Below are 14,551 nucleotides of genomic sequence, written 5' to 3' on the forward strand. Positions count from 1 at the left end.
TCCATGTATCATCCATGAAAGATAGATAAGGAAAAATGACATAAACGACTAATGGTCATTCGTACTCGGGGCGATGGTAATGTGCAAGTGCCGAGGTGACTTACACTCGAATGGTCGTTTCGAACTCGGGGCGACGGCAATGTGCAGTGCCGAGGCGACTTACACTCGACGGACTATTCGAACTCGGGGCGATGGCAATGTGCAAGTGCCAGGTAGTCTAAGGGTTCTAGTGGTTAGAAACCAGTAACCAAAGGTTACCAAGGCATGAGTTCCTAGTAACCAAATAACCTAGACACATCCACAGGTTACTCCCATCGCAAGTGACCAGACTCACTTGATCCAAGGCAGCCGATTGATGGTAAGCTAAGGATGGTCGGGACACAGAATTTAAATAAGACCTGAAACACTTCCACTGGACGAAAATACCTATAATGAGATACCTTAATCGGGACATGGTATTGGGCCGGATGACCTTTATATTAGTGTGTTTGACAAATATGGAATTTATACTAACATATACTTAAAACCATGATTACAGGAAACCGAAATGCTAAGGTTATGAACGACCATGCGTAAAAGAAAAACATGAAATATTGTCGAAAACTACAGATGAAGAGGGACTAATAGTAACGCAGCAGCCCGAAAAGCACCAGAAGAAGAGGCGTTTATTTGAGTAAAAAGTTGGTTACAAGAACAAAATTCACACAACACGTTACAAGCTACACCCAGAAAAGCTGGTTAGGCCAACTACTACCAAGACGGCAAGACCAGACAAATTTGGAAAAGATAATAATTCTGGACGATAATTGGTTTCAATTAGTTGATATGGACCCACCACATGGTCCTTGTATACTACTAGACACCATTGATATTTTTACAAGACGTCGATATCAAGAACCCACCAGACCACACGAGTCTCTGAGTTAAACGAGTGAAAGTATATACAAAGGAGGGTTCCTGCGACAAATACGTTGATGTTCTCGACGCCTCGACTTATTAAGATTAAACATGACCATAATTGGGAGTTTGGTTGGTTCGGTGTTTAAAACCGCTTTTATGGGTCGGTGACTTGGTTCGGTCAGTAATAGTGACTGGGGAAGTTCTACAATTTAAGAGTTCCATCATGGCTTTTGCGTGCACGAACCGTTTTAAGGAATCGTCAACGAGAAACCTCAAGGGAAACGGAAAAATCATCACAGACACAACAACTATCATGCTTGTGTTTTTCTTATTACGCATACCGCACAGGCTTCTTAGTACTCTTACACACAAACCTGACTATTATTTTGAAACGGAGGGAGTTGTAAAAATGAAAAAATAATTAAAAAGTACATGAACCTGGGAATCCTACGACCTCTTGAGGCATTGGTTATATAATATTTCATTAGGCTACTTTTATCCATCTATCTATATTAGGTCAATGGGTTAGTGTAGAGATTCTGTTGCGAATCTGTCATACAACAACCCTACCTGTACACCTTGCCTAACCTAGGATTCCCATACCCTGTTACTTCTTAGTTCGCCCCAAACCTTTTTCTTCTTTAATAATCATGGAATTACTGTTTTGGAATCACTATTGGATCTACTGATTAATTATTTTTAGATAAGGGATACCCTAGAGCTTTTTCATTTATGACTCCAGCTCAGAAATCACAACACACAAAGTTGGGGATGTATGAAGAAGATTGTTTACAAAGGGTTGTTAGGGTTGGTGGGGTAGAGTGAGAGTCTACCACCCATACATAATAAATTGTGTAGTTGCTATTGATGCTAGTGCTCTTGTTGGTACCAGTCGTAGTGACAGTAAAACAGAGCGGAAAATGTTTCATTGCAGCTGGTTTTACGTGCACTCAATCCCCCTATTGATCGGTAGATGTTTGTATTTATTTGTCTTCAATCAAACGGATATAAAGAGACTAGTGTCCGAACAACTATCGTATCTATCTTATGGTTGTAAAACGAGATATGTCTTGCAACAGAAAACAATCAAGTCCGTCCGTCCGTCCCCATGGAAATGAAAATTATACTAGTAGTAAAAAAGAGAGTACAAATATCGAAAAACCTCGTCTTCTTTTCCATGAGAAAGAGACCCAAACCTGATTTATCTCTCTCTCCCACCCTCATGTCATATCTTGCAACTAGCACCACCATCATCATCTAGCATCTTTCTTTCTTTCTTTCTTTCTCTCCTTCTCTCTTTGCTTTCTCACGTTTCGTACACACCAGATCTCTTCCTCGGCAGTAATGGCTTTCAGAGATGCGTGAATATTGAGATATCCTCTTCATTTTTTAAAAAGAGACTAGTTCTTCTTTTTAGAGATTGTTATTATTATTATTATTTTCTCCATCGGTAATTTCTTCTATTTTATTCACCAGATTTAGTGTTAAATCAATCTAGTTTTTACCCATTTTAGGTAGCTCTTTCTTCTATTATTTCTTCCGTTTTTTGCACGTCTGGAGAAAAGAAAATAGAGATGGAAAATGGTGGTGTTGAAAGAGATGGGAGTGTTGCAATGTTGTTTAGTGATGAAGAGTTGAATGAGATAAGTGGGTTGAAGAAAGGAGGAGATTATGTTGAAGTCACGTGTGGATGTACAAGCCATAGATACGGAGATGCTGTTGGAAGGCTTAGGGTTTTTTCAAGTGGTGACCTCGAGATCAGCTGTGAATGCACCCCTGGTTGTCAGGAAGGTCAGTTTCGATCATGGGTACTCATCCTCTTTTTCAAAGTTTATAGCTTTTTGTTTCTTTGTTTGTTTGTTTGCGAATTCATGACCACTATTCCACATATCTTTTTCGTGTAAGTTGACGGAATCATATAGAAAAAGTTTTTATCTTTTTGCGTCTCATAATCTGTTTGGCTTCATTTATATATTTACCATAACATAATGTGGACTATCTAGTAGTGTTTTAAGATTGTTGGTTGCTTATATCTCTAATGTTAAAGGTCTTGCGATCTTGGTTGGCTGTTGAAGAGAGCCATTGGTATCCCATTCCCATGGAAATAATGGTTATTTGTTTCTCATCTTTCATTCATGGTAAATAGGTGTTCCCTATGCTCACTGCACAATGTTGTAATGTGTATGTTTGGCTTTTAAGTAGAAGTGTTTGCAGTATTTACATAAGTTGAAGTTGGATGCTGTTAATCGGTATTATTTTTCTCTTTGTATCCTTGCACTCAAGTAATCTAACTCAACTTGAGTTCCAAATGAGCATGCAGAGGACATAGGTAGATTGTAGGTTTAGTGTACAAAATATATTTTCATGCTTCATGTTTAGTGACTATAAACTTCAGAATGACCGTTAATTTCAAATTTAGCTGCTTAATCAATTCTAGAAAATGGTCATTTGCAGAGGTTAATTCTGTTACCCAATTTAGCTACTAAGAACTATAGTGCAATGTGGTATCTGTATGGACCTAAATTCAGTGCATAAGAAGCTCCTAATTTTATTTCTCATTGTATATCCAAATACTGTTAGACTTCTACGGCTAGATGGCTACCTTTTAGTTTAGAGATGTACAAGGTATTGAATTTGGAGTCACTTCCATCTAGGTAAATTCACCCATACCTAATATTGCTTTCTTGGAGTTACAGTCGCTGAATGTTGGTCTCATCTCCCGAGTTATCATGTGCTATTTGCTGCTTGTTAGGTGAGTTTCAATTTAAGCATGTATCTTTCAGATATTTGAAATAACATACCATATCTGTGGTGACTAGATAAGCTGACACCAGCGGCTTTTGAAAAGCATTCTGAACGAGAAACTGCAAGGAAATGGAAAAGCAATGTTTGGGTCATATCCGAAGGAGAGAAGGTGCCAATATCAAAAACAGCGCTGCTAAAGTATTACAATAAAGCTTTGAAGAGTGCAAATGGGTCTCACAAGTCCAACAATGGGCGACCTTTTCACCGGGATGAGTTTGTTCATTGTACAAGATGTAACAAAGAGCGTAGATTTCGTCTAAGGAACAAAGAAGAATGCCGCATGCATCATGACGCTTTGGCAGATATTAACTGGACATGTGCTGACCATCAATATGACAAGTAAGTTTCTCCTCAGATCAGTAGGGTCACTAATTGTTTCCACCTTCTTATGTGAGATATGTTTCTGCTTATCTGGTTGAGGACGTATTAGCAAGATTAGTTCTCCATATCTTGTGACTCGTTTAACCTTTGCATGCTTCCGCACACAAGTAAACTATGAAAAATAGATTAGTGTCTTGAAAAACCTTGCTGCTGATGGGTTTCAAGTGTAATCTGTTGAAGGATTCTCTCATAAAGCTTGAGGATTTCTGGAACTGAACTACAATTTACAGGAAACAATTTGACAGAAGGAAAAAATAGTGAACTTGTATGATCACAAATCATAGTTTCCACTTCAAACTGACACCATTGTCATTCGGTACTCTAAACGTCTTGCTTCTATTATGCACTGGATGGTACAGATGTATCTATCATCCATATGATGTATATTCAAGAATGTCTGGTAAAGCAAGTAGTTGAGACAAATGTGTTTAGATGACCCTAATAAAATGTGATGGTTTTGGAAACTTACTTAAGTTCTCATCCCCGATTGACATATATGGGTGAAAATGCTTCTTCTTTTATATTCAGGATTTCCTGTGATGATGATGAAGAACGAGCAAGTCGTAAAGTGTACAGGAGTTGCTCTCGGTCTCCAACATGCAGTGGGTGCACTTCGTGTGTATGCTTTGGTTGCAATATTTGTCGTTTCTCAGACTGCAGCTGCCAGATCTGCATTGACTTCACACGTAATTGCGGAACTTAACTCACCCCAGCCATTCCAAGTTTCAGCACGGTTTCTAGTCCTTGTTGATTCTTCTTCTCTTGGGTTGGGTAGTTCCCATTTTTTTGCCGTTATGTAGGCCCCTCACCTCTTGGCCCTTTAATCCGTAACATGTTATTTGTATTTTACTATCTAATGTTAACCTAAATTTCCCAGTGTTGGATATTTGTGTTATTGGTCTGGAATTGGATCTGATCTTTAAAATGCATTTACCCTATTCTCTATTCGAACAGCAAAATGCCTCATTTCTACTTCTTTGCATTAGCATGAAAAGACCAAGCATTTGAAGACCAAGTCTATTATGACCTCATCTCTCCACAACATATAATTGGACCACGTTCACTATGACCTCACCAAAGAGAACCAAGGTACAACTTTGGCAATGAACAGAAAACTGTTAGGAAAGAGTTTAAGCATGAAGACCAAGTGCATTGTGGAGAAATACTTGAGCCAAGTTCCATGGAGGAAGACTTATGCTGCGACTCTCGTGACGTTTCATCTCCTTGGCAAGGTGGTACAGCAATTTCTTACACCGGTAATTATCAATAAACATTTACAGGAAGCAAGCATCTGAATCGTTTAAAAAAAGAAAAGGTTTATGGTCGAAGAAGTTCCATCCCTACAATTGTTAAAAAAATTTAATATCAAAAAGTTCAATTCCTACAATCAGTTATATCCCAAAAATACTTTCCACTACCAGACTAAACATGACCTATCATCAAAACATGTACACATTAAAAAATTTCATGCACAGAAATGAAGAGCCTATAACAGTAGTATAAAGGAAATGTATTGGAATTCTAGACAGCCTTTGGTTGTCGATATCTTCCCCGACCTCTGCGAGCATTAGCAATCCTACCAGCCAAAGAGTTACCCAAACTGCCCAAACCGCTAGGTCCCATGAGCTTCAATCCTAAATGACTGTACAAAGATTTCAACTTACTTTCATCTTCACCAGCCATCAACTGTATTTCTTGTTCCTGTGCCCGAGTTAACAAACTATATAAAGGTAATGGTAGTTTCACAGACTGGTGAGTCACATCGACTTCTTCCTGGGGATTATTGGGCTTACCAATAGTAACTCTCATAATCCCCATTGATTTTGGGTCTTTCTCTGAAGGATCAAAAATATATGAGAAATTTCCATACTCCAGATCAGGCTTTGAAAACAGATCAACGAGAAGTTCATCGGATGGTCCCACATTCTTCTGAGTGCACTTAATATGATCAGTCTTTGTGGCACGCAGAATGCATGCAGCTTCTCTTAAGCCACTCAAGAAAGCACCATGCATCGTTGCTGGATGCTGCCTAATGGTTGCTTCACCAGCAAAGAATAGTCGGTCTCCCACACTTTCGGCCAGAATATCGTAATCCTTGCCAGATGACCCAACTCTAACATGAGAGTACGAACCCAGGCAAAGAGGATCACTGCCCCATTTGGTGCATATTGTTTGGATTGGATTTGGCACATCAATGCCCTTTGGAGAAAAGATACCTATAAGACATACACAAAGTTATACAAGACAATATACAAATATTACAATCTCGCAAAGATAATTAAAACAGGAACAAAACAATGACTGTCACCTTATATCTAAAAACATGTAGTACCTCTTAGGATGCTCATAACACGGTGAAGAAGAACAGATGGATTTGTGGATTCAAAGGTATATGCAGATTTTCCTGCCACCAAAGCAATGAGAACTGGACCACCAGAAACTGTATGGTAGCTGTAGAACAAAAAGAATTCCCCGCGTCGACGGGTATCTTCATTAAGATAACCAAATGTGTCAAGATCTTCCCCCCAAAACACATGAGGGAAAACCATGGCAACCTTATTAAGCAAACCAAAACCCAGCCTGCCAATGGCGTCGAGTTTTTTTTGGGGTAACTCTGGTTCAAATTTGATGGTTCTTTTCTTCAAGACCCCAAGCGGCACTGTACAAAGGACCATATCTGCTTGAAATACTTGATCCCCAGCAACCACCTCAACACCTTCATTACCGTACCGAATAGTCTGGACAGTCTTTTCATAGCAGATAGGGACTTTCTCACACAGCGCCTTAACCAGAACTCTATTACCTCCAGGAAGGAAACAGTGATCCCCACCCATTTCATAAGGATCATCCTGATCCCAGTAGGCAAATGAAAGATCCGAAAGACATCCAGCATTTGCATATTCCAAGTTTGCTAGATGCCAATCAAGAAGTTGTCTTTCTTCAGCACTTTGAATCGCACCATACAACTCTCCAATTGTCTCCAAGGCAGATCCTAGAGAAATATCATTAGCTGATTCACCCATGATATTTCTCGATTCAGTGGCTTTATCGAGTAACTTATTGAACACGTTATCCACCTTGGAATCTATCGCCTCATCAATAGATGTTCCGTCAGACTTGTATAAAGGACACTTATCTCTGACCTTGTGAAGTGGCACAGACAATTGCCTTGACAGAACTCCAAGAGGGTTGGCATGCACACCTGTAATAACACTACCACCTAGATCAACCGCTGCAAATGTATCCTTTAATCCCATTGTTTCAGTATACACTCTGCCACCAGGCCTCTTTCTACCTTCAAGAACAACAACTTTGAAACCGAAAGCTAAAAGCTGCCTAGCTGCAGCCAATCCAGACAATCCAGAACCGACAATAATCACAGATCCAATACTTGCCTTTGGAATGTTGGACGCAATAGAAGGTGAAACCCCAAAGTTAATATATCCATTAAGCAAGAGAAAATCATATGCTGAATTAATCAATTTCCCGTACTCATTACTAACAGTTTCTCTGATTTCTCCTTTTGTAAGCCAAACCTGAACGTTATCCCTCCACTTAACCAATATATGGTTTCTAACCACAATATAATCATTTTGTTCTTTTCCCTCTAATTCACTTACAACCCCAGCTTCAATTTCCTCTTCGAGCAATTCATCAATAGGAAACCCTAAAGATAAAGCAACCATAGCTTCAGTTTCCGTTTCTTTCTCCATTTGTTTCATCGTCTTATTCCGTTTCCTAGGCGTACTACCTATATGGTTTTCTATTAACTCATCCATAAGTTTTTCATCGTAGTTTTTGGATCCCACAGTTCTTCTCGTCGGACGCTTATTAGATACACTACCATCGCAAACTGGAGCAGCCATCATATTTCAATATTTTTTTACACAAGCAATATAAAATCAAGTTTCAGACCTAAAACCCGAAGAAATTCATCCTCAAAAACTTCATGAATTAATATTTCCTTTTCTGTAACCAGATTATTTCCGCAAATAACAGCAGAAGTCACACAAAATCTGAACAAGAAAATGAAGTTTTTGGGTTCTCTATTCTGAAAAGAAGATACTAGAAGATCGTTGAAGAAACTCAGAAGAGAAATAAATCGTACCTTAACTCGGCGAGTTTTTCAGAAGAAGAAGATACTGCAACGAATTTGCTAAATTAGGGTTTTCTGAGGATGACACCCCCAAATATTCTGTGTACTGGACTTGCTTTTCTTGGAGGGAATTGCACGTCTTTACATTTCAACTTATATATATGCATCATTAAAACTTTTGTAGCGCACGCCAATATATTTCAGAGCCGGCTGGGAGTCTGTGGTAACCGTTTCATTTATCTCAACGCTGCCCCTAAGTTTTAGTGTTTGTGCAAGGGAGTGTCTTATTTAGACCTCTTTCTTTTCTTTTTTTAAAAGGAAAAAACAACAAAATCTTTTCATTACCAGAAATTCAAGGTTATAATGGGTTTAAAATCGAAAATTAGAGATTGTAAAGAAACATGAACAAATGCAACATCGAACAATATGTTATAATGGGTTTAAAATCGAAAATTAAAGAATGTAAAGAAATATGAACAAGTATAACACAGAACAATCCGACAAGAGAAAGAGAAGGATTAAAGGAACATGACGAATACAAGCATGAATAAGAACCGCTCAAATCGGCAGATTGATGGTTTTTCTCGGAAATAAATTCCAACCATTTTGTTTGTTTTTCTTCTTCATGAAAAAATGCTCCCATAATTGGTGTGATTTGCCCAAATCTCTTAAAACTTGTGCTGAACATTTCGTCGTGAGAAATATCATTGATGAAGATTTCGATGTAGATTCCGTCACCGGATAAACCAAAGATGAAGATTTCATCGCCGGTGACAAAAATGATGAAGATTTCATCGTTGGAAAGCATCTCAAGTGATCTTAAAACCCATAGTACCCAAGAATGATCATTAAAGCCGAGACAAACCTCTCTAATAGACGAAATAAAGCCACCATAAAAGTATACACAACATACCAAACGGTAAGAGAAAAACATGGTTAAACCTAACTGTTGATGGTGGATTTTTGACAAAGGTTAGGTTCGTAAAATCACACCGAAAATCATGTATCTATGATCAGCATCAGAAGCATACGAAATTCATGTCTTCACCTTCCGCAAGAGAAGTGAATTGCAGTTCTGTAACCTCGTCGAATGTAACAATATATGACGTCAATATTAGGGTTTCTGAAGTAGAACTTTCAATATTTCATATATTTTACAGTTAAACTGAAAGACTCAACATCTCTTTTTGAATTCAGAGAATATCTCTGGTGTCTGAACTTCCCCAGAATAATATTTTGAACTAATATGATGATTGTCGACTCATATCTGAATCAATTAAATGCTCCAAGACAGACTGCGTGCTAGTATGGAGTGATTAATTAATTAAATCTAATGTTGTATTCATTGGTTGAATTACTATAAAAGTACACTAATTACACCATAATATTCACTTACTCCGATTCATGGATTTTCTCAGCTAAATTCCACGGAGTAATAATGCATATTCACCTTTCGTGCTTAAGGATCATCCTGAGTAAAAGGCACGGATGTATTTAGTAATAATGCTCAAAGAAGCATCAAAAATATGGAAGAACAAGGATATGAAAGTTGTATCAAAATCGTAAGGATGGGCCCACATGGCCGGCAGTTCGGCCATGCCGCCGGTTTTTTCCATCCCTTTTATTATTAAAATATTATCATTATTATTATAGGATTTCCTCTTTCAAGGACTTCCTTTTTTGATCAAAACTCCTAATTTTCATATTTTGCTTGACAGACCATATGGTTAGCATAGCAAGTAATCCTGTAACCATTATGGCTTTTTATAATAACAATATTAAAATAATATTTTTTATTTGTATTTCTAACTGTTTCAAGCAAAATTAAGAGTTCTAGTCAAACTCAAATTCTTGATAAAAGAATGAAGTAATGCTCGATTGACCATCAGAAAATACCAAAATTCTCGGGATTGGTCCGCGGACAACATAGTGACACGAGCATGCCACCATGGCCGACCATGGTAGGCTCTTTGCTTGCCGAAAGTCGGTCCCACCTCCATCATTGGTTAATGACCTAATTAATCTTATGGAGTTCATATTTGGCTAAAACTCTCTCCAACAACTTGGAAGATGATCCATTCACCATCAAATGGTTCCCCGACCACCAAGGGCCAGTTTCTACACCTCTTGGTCGGTCCTCCTCCTTCCATAATTAGATTTTACTACCTAATACTCACTAAAGCACTATTTTAATCATGGTTAAACACTGATTAATCGTCCATACACCAATTGCTATGCAATTGACTTCGGTGGATGCTCAGTCAAGCATCTGGACGCCACATGGTTGGTCCATCACCACCTATGGCCGGTCTCTCTCTCATCAAAATATCCTGTGTACTGGACTTACTTTTCTTGGAGGGAATTGCAGGTGACGTCTTTACATTTCAAGTTATATACATACATCATTAAATAGACAAACTTTTGTAGTGAACGCCAATGAATTTCAGAGCAGGCTGGGAGTTTGTGACAACCATTTCATTTATCTCAATACTGCCCCTAACTTTTAGGTCCTGTTTGGTTGTGTTTTTAAAAACTGTTTTCGAAAATCATTTTTAACTGTTTTCAAAACTTACCACGTTTTCTTATTTTCAGTTTTTCTCAAACAAAAAAAAAAATGTTTGGTTTAAAACTTAAAGGTTGTTTTTTAGGAAACATATGTTCAAAATTCAATTTTAAGTTGTAACGAACGGTTACATTCATTGTAAATTCATTCTCATTTTAAAAAGATCCTCTAAGGTAAATCCTAAATCGCGTAGTTTCGTTAATTTACCTAAGAAAATAAGAAAATATATCAAGATGTTTGTTGTGACATTTTGTTAAACACCTTTCACCGTGAACTTAGAGTGCCTATAATCTACAAGAATCCATAGTCATCCTTCATTTCCTTACCTTCTTTTATCTTCTGATTAGATTGACCTTAGATGATGCATTGATAATCAATGAATAATAAAAACAGAGAGGTTAGAAAGAGAGAGGGGGGAGAAGAATGTCCTACTCTAGGACAATGAGAATTTGATAAACAAACTAACATTAACCTTCTCTTCTTCAATGTAGATGAGACTCGGATATTTTTCATCCAATAATTTTCCGTTCTTCTATCTTACAAGGTGAGAGACTAATAATAGTTGTACTAAAAATATTAAGGGTGCACACGGTACGGTTCGGCTCGGTTCTTGTCGAGGCCGAGTACCTCTACCTCCCTAGTCTCGGTTCCTATTTTTTTGGACCGGTACCTGTACCTTGTCCTCGATTCCGGTACCATTCGGGACCAGTACGGTACTAGGAACGATTCCGGTACTAGTCTCGGTCCTTAATTTTTCCAGACAATTTTTTTTTCTGTTAAGAACCTGTTTTACTGAGCAACAATATATTAAGAAATATCTCAAAGCACGATACATAACAACTAACAAGTAGCAATAGTACTAACAAAGAAAAGTGTCAAATACCAAGTCTTGAAAAACTGAAAAAGTAACAACTAGCAAAAGACTGACAGACACAATCACTCACACACACAATTAAATAATAGTCTTACTGGTGGCAAAAGTAACAAGTAGCACTGGATAGTGGTGGTAAAAAAGTAATAAGTAGCACTGGTGGCAATACAAAGTCTTGAAAATCTATTCCATGGCAGCAACACCATCGCACCGGTGGTGGCATTATTGTTGATAGGACCAAGTAACGCTGCAAAAAAAAGTAATAACAGTTAGGCAATTAGTAACTATTAGTCTATTACTGCAAAAACAAGTAATATGCATATGTTACCTTCTTCAACTTCAACATTGTCATATGGTATGTAGTCAGATAGAACAACAACATGACTTGATGCATCCATGACTGATCACTGACAAACAATATATACACAAACATGATTTCAATTCACAAGCGACGACAACAACAACATGAAAGGACTAAGTAACATAACATTGGCAGACTCTAATTATATGTATCAATGGGCAGAAACTAATGCTCATATAACATGCATTCTGCATTCATAAAGTGGCAAAAGATTACAGTATAACACATGTTCATGTTTGCAGACATAAGCAGATTACAAGCCAAACTACACTTTGCATATAAACTACACAAATGAAATTAGTTAGAGACAACCTTCCATTATCACTTTGCAGATTCAGTATGCTATTTTCACTTTGCATATAAACTATATAAGCAGATTACAAGCCAAACTACACATGTTCATGAACACATAACACAACAACAAAGTAAGAATGTAAGATCCTCAAATTAAGAACTAACATGGTAAAATGCTAACCTCAGTAAGAGCAACTAGTTGTCCTGTCTCTAGTCCAATAACAGAGTTTCAGTAGCTCCAAACTTCAGCAACTAATCAAGATTACCTGCAACAATACACTTGATCAAGTCAGAGCACATTAAAATACACTTGCACTCTTCTTCTGCTTTCTCCCTAGACTTCAATTCATATGTTTTAAACTGATTTATCATTATCACTAATAAGAAGTAGCTTGAACTGATTACAAGCCTTCATGAGTCATGAGGGAAAAAAGAAGAAAAATATTAATTACTGAGATCAATTAGAGGCAGATCAATCAATTGATTCAGTTCCAATATTCTCAAAATCAATAACAAATTCAATTTCAATATTCTGGTAAATTTTTTCATTCATTTTCCAACAGATCTAGATTGCATGTAATCAAATCAAGCTCAAATTAAAAAAAAATTCAATGAACCCAATAGTCCAAATCAAACGATAAAAAAATAAACCCTATAAGGAATCAATAAAATTGGAGAAGAAAAAAAGCAAAAAAAACTTACAACTGAAATTTCTTCTTCTTCTGGTTTGCTGCTTCTGCAAAAAGGATCGAGATAGATCGATATTTCGGGTACCGAACAGATAGATCGATCACTCCCCAGTCTAAATTTAACTGAACACACAAAAGGAAGAAAATAATCAAAATAAAAAAAATATAGAAACATCACAATCATAGATTCATAATCAAAGAAATTAGTTACGTGTTGTGGACTTGTTGTTGAATGAATCAAAAAAATAGTGATGGTGGCGTGTTCTTATGAACACAGTGATGGAGGAGGAGAACGGCGAAGAAGAAGAACTGAAGAAGGAAAAAAAAATGAAACACTTCTGATTCTAAACCCTAACCTAATTTTTATATGTACTAGAAATCTACCACCGTCCGATTATATCCAAATCTAACGTTCAATATTGATCAGTACAATCGGTACGGGACGGCAGGGGATATGGTTAGGGCCGAGTACTTGTACCTCCCTAACCTCGGTTCCTATTTTTTGGACCGGTACCTGTACCCTGTACCTCGATTCTGTACAAAACCAGGTATGGTTCCACCGGTTCCAGTCCGGTCCGGTTTTTCGGCTCGGTTTCTGTGCACCCTTAAAAAAAATCAGCCACTAACAATAAATCAAGCCGTTAACACTAAACTCGAGAATCTATCCTAAAATTGAAAATTCACACACATTCTCAAAAGTTACTTCTAACAAACTCAAATAAGACCAACTAAACCCAAACTATAAAACAATGACAAGCCTAACATGTTTATCGCGGCCCAACAAGTTCATGACAAAGAAGTAACGGGAAGAGAGTAAAGAGCGATAGAAAGGAAAAAGAAAACGAAGACAATGAAAACGATATTTTTTTCGTTTTTTTATCTTTCTTTTTTTGGTGTAAAAAAAGGGTTATGTAACGTTTGGTACCCAGTAAATGTACCATACCTATCTTTGGTACCCAACATTCAAAATATTAACGGTTGCTACCTAAATTTCACGTTGACTGTCAAGTCAAATGATTGACCCGACTTTGTTACGGTTTCAGTTATAAAGCATATGATTTGACCTTATCATCCATATCTTTACTAACAATGACTACACTTATCCTAGCGTCACTTTTGTTATAATCCCCATCCTCCTTCCCGTCACTGATTTTTTTCCTTGCCGAAAATTTGAAGTTGTTCCAGAGCAGAAACAGTAAAAAGCCTAGATCGACTGGATCTTGTTGGAACAATTGCTGAATTATGCCTGCGCAAAAAATAAAAATCAAACACGAAACAATTAGTATGGCTGAGTCGCGGACTAGGTCGCTTTCTTTAAGACGTTTCGCGGCTCTGCCCAAGATTGTGCAAGCAGTTCTTCAATGTCGCGTCGTCCCCAGGATAAAACAGCCGAATTCATTCTCTTACACAATCACTCTTGCACGATGAGAGGATGTGAAACTTTTACACTTCATTCTTGCTCAGAAACACTTTTAGAAAAATCAAGGATGATCACACACTTGTTTTTCTTTCTCACACAAATTCATTTTCTAATAAACTCAAGAAACATGGTAGAAAAACTCTCACATAAGAAAAAAGACTTTTTACAACT

At 37.4% G+C, this 14,551-nt stretch overlaps 2 protein-coding genes across 2 annotated transcripts; one reads left to right on the top strand and one right to left on the bottom strand.

Moving 5' to 3' along the window:
* The first annotated feature begins 2,064 nt into the window (after nt 1–2,064).
* Nucleotides 2,065–5,039, top strand: LOC113305862 (protein ULTRAPETALA 2-like). Its single transcript, XM_026554858.1, has 3 exons — nt 2,065–2,691; nt 3,720–4,044; nt 4,615–5,039. The coding sequence occupies exons 1-3, from the start codon at nt 2,475–2,477 to the stop codon at nt 4,787–4,789; spliced, it is 717 nt and encodes a 238-aa protein (XP_026410643.1). The 5' UTR covers nt 2,065–2,474; the 3' UTR covers nt 4,790–5,039.
* A 443-nt stretch (nt 5,040–5,482) lies between these two features.
* LOC113305870 (lysine-specific histone demethylase 1 homolog 2-like) lies at nt 5,483–8,329 on the bottom strand. Its single transcript, XM_026554864.1, has 3 exons — nt 8,195–8,329; nt 6,419–8,102; nt 5,483–6,302 (listed from the first exon to the last, which is right to left on the bottom strand). The coding sequence occupies exons 2-3, from the start codon at nt 7,953–7,955 to the stop codon at nt 5,608–5,610; spliced, it is 2,232 nt and encodes a 743-aa protein (XP_026410649.1). The 5' UTR covers nt 7,956–8,102; nt 8,195–8,329; the 3' UTR covers nt 5,483–5,607.
* Between the last annotated feature and the right edge of the window lie 6,222 nt (nt 8,330–14,551).

Source organism: Papaver somniferum, chromosome 1 (genome assembly GCF_003573695.1).
Source record: "Papaver somniferum cultivar HN1 chromosome 1, ASM357369v1, whole genome shotgun sequence".
NCBI classification, from domain to species: Eukaryota; Viridiplantae; Streptophyta; class Magnoliopsida; order Ranunculales; family Papaveraceae; genus Papaver; species Papaver somniferum.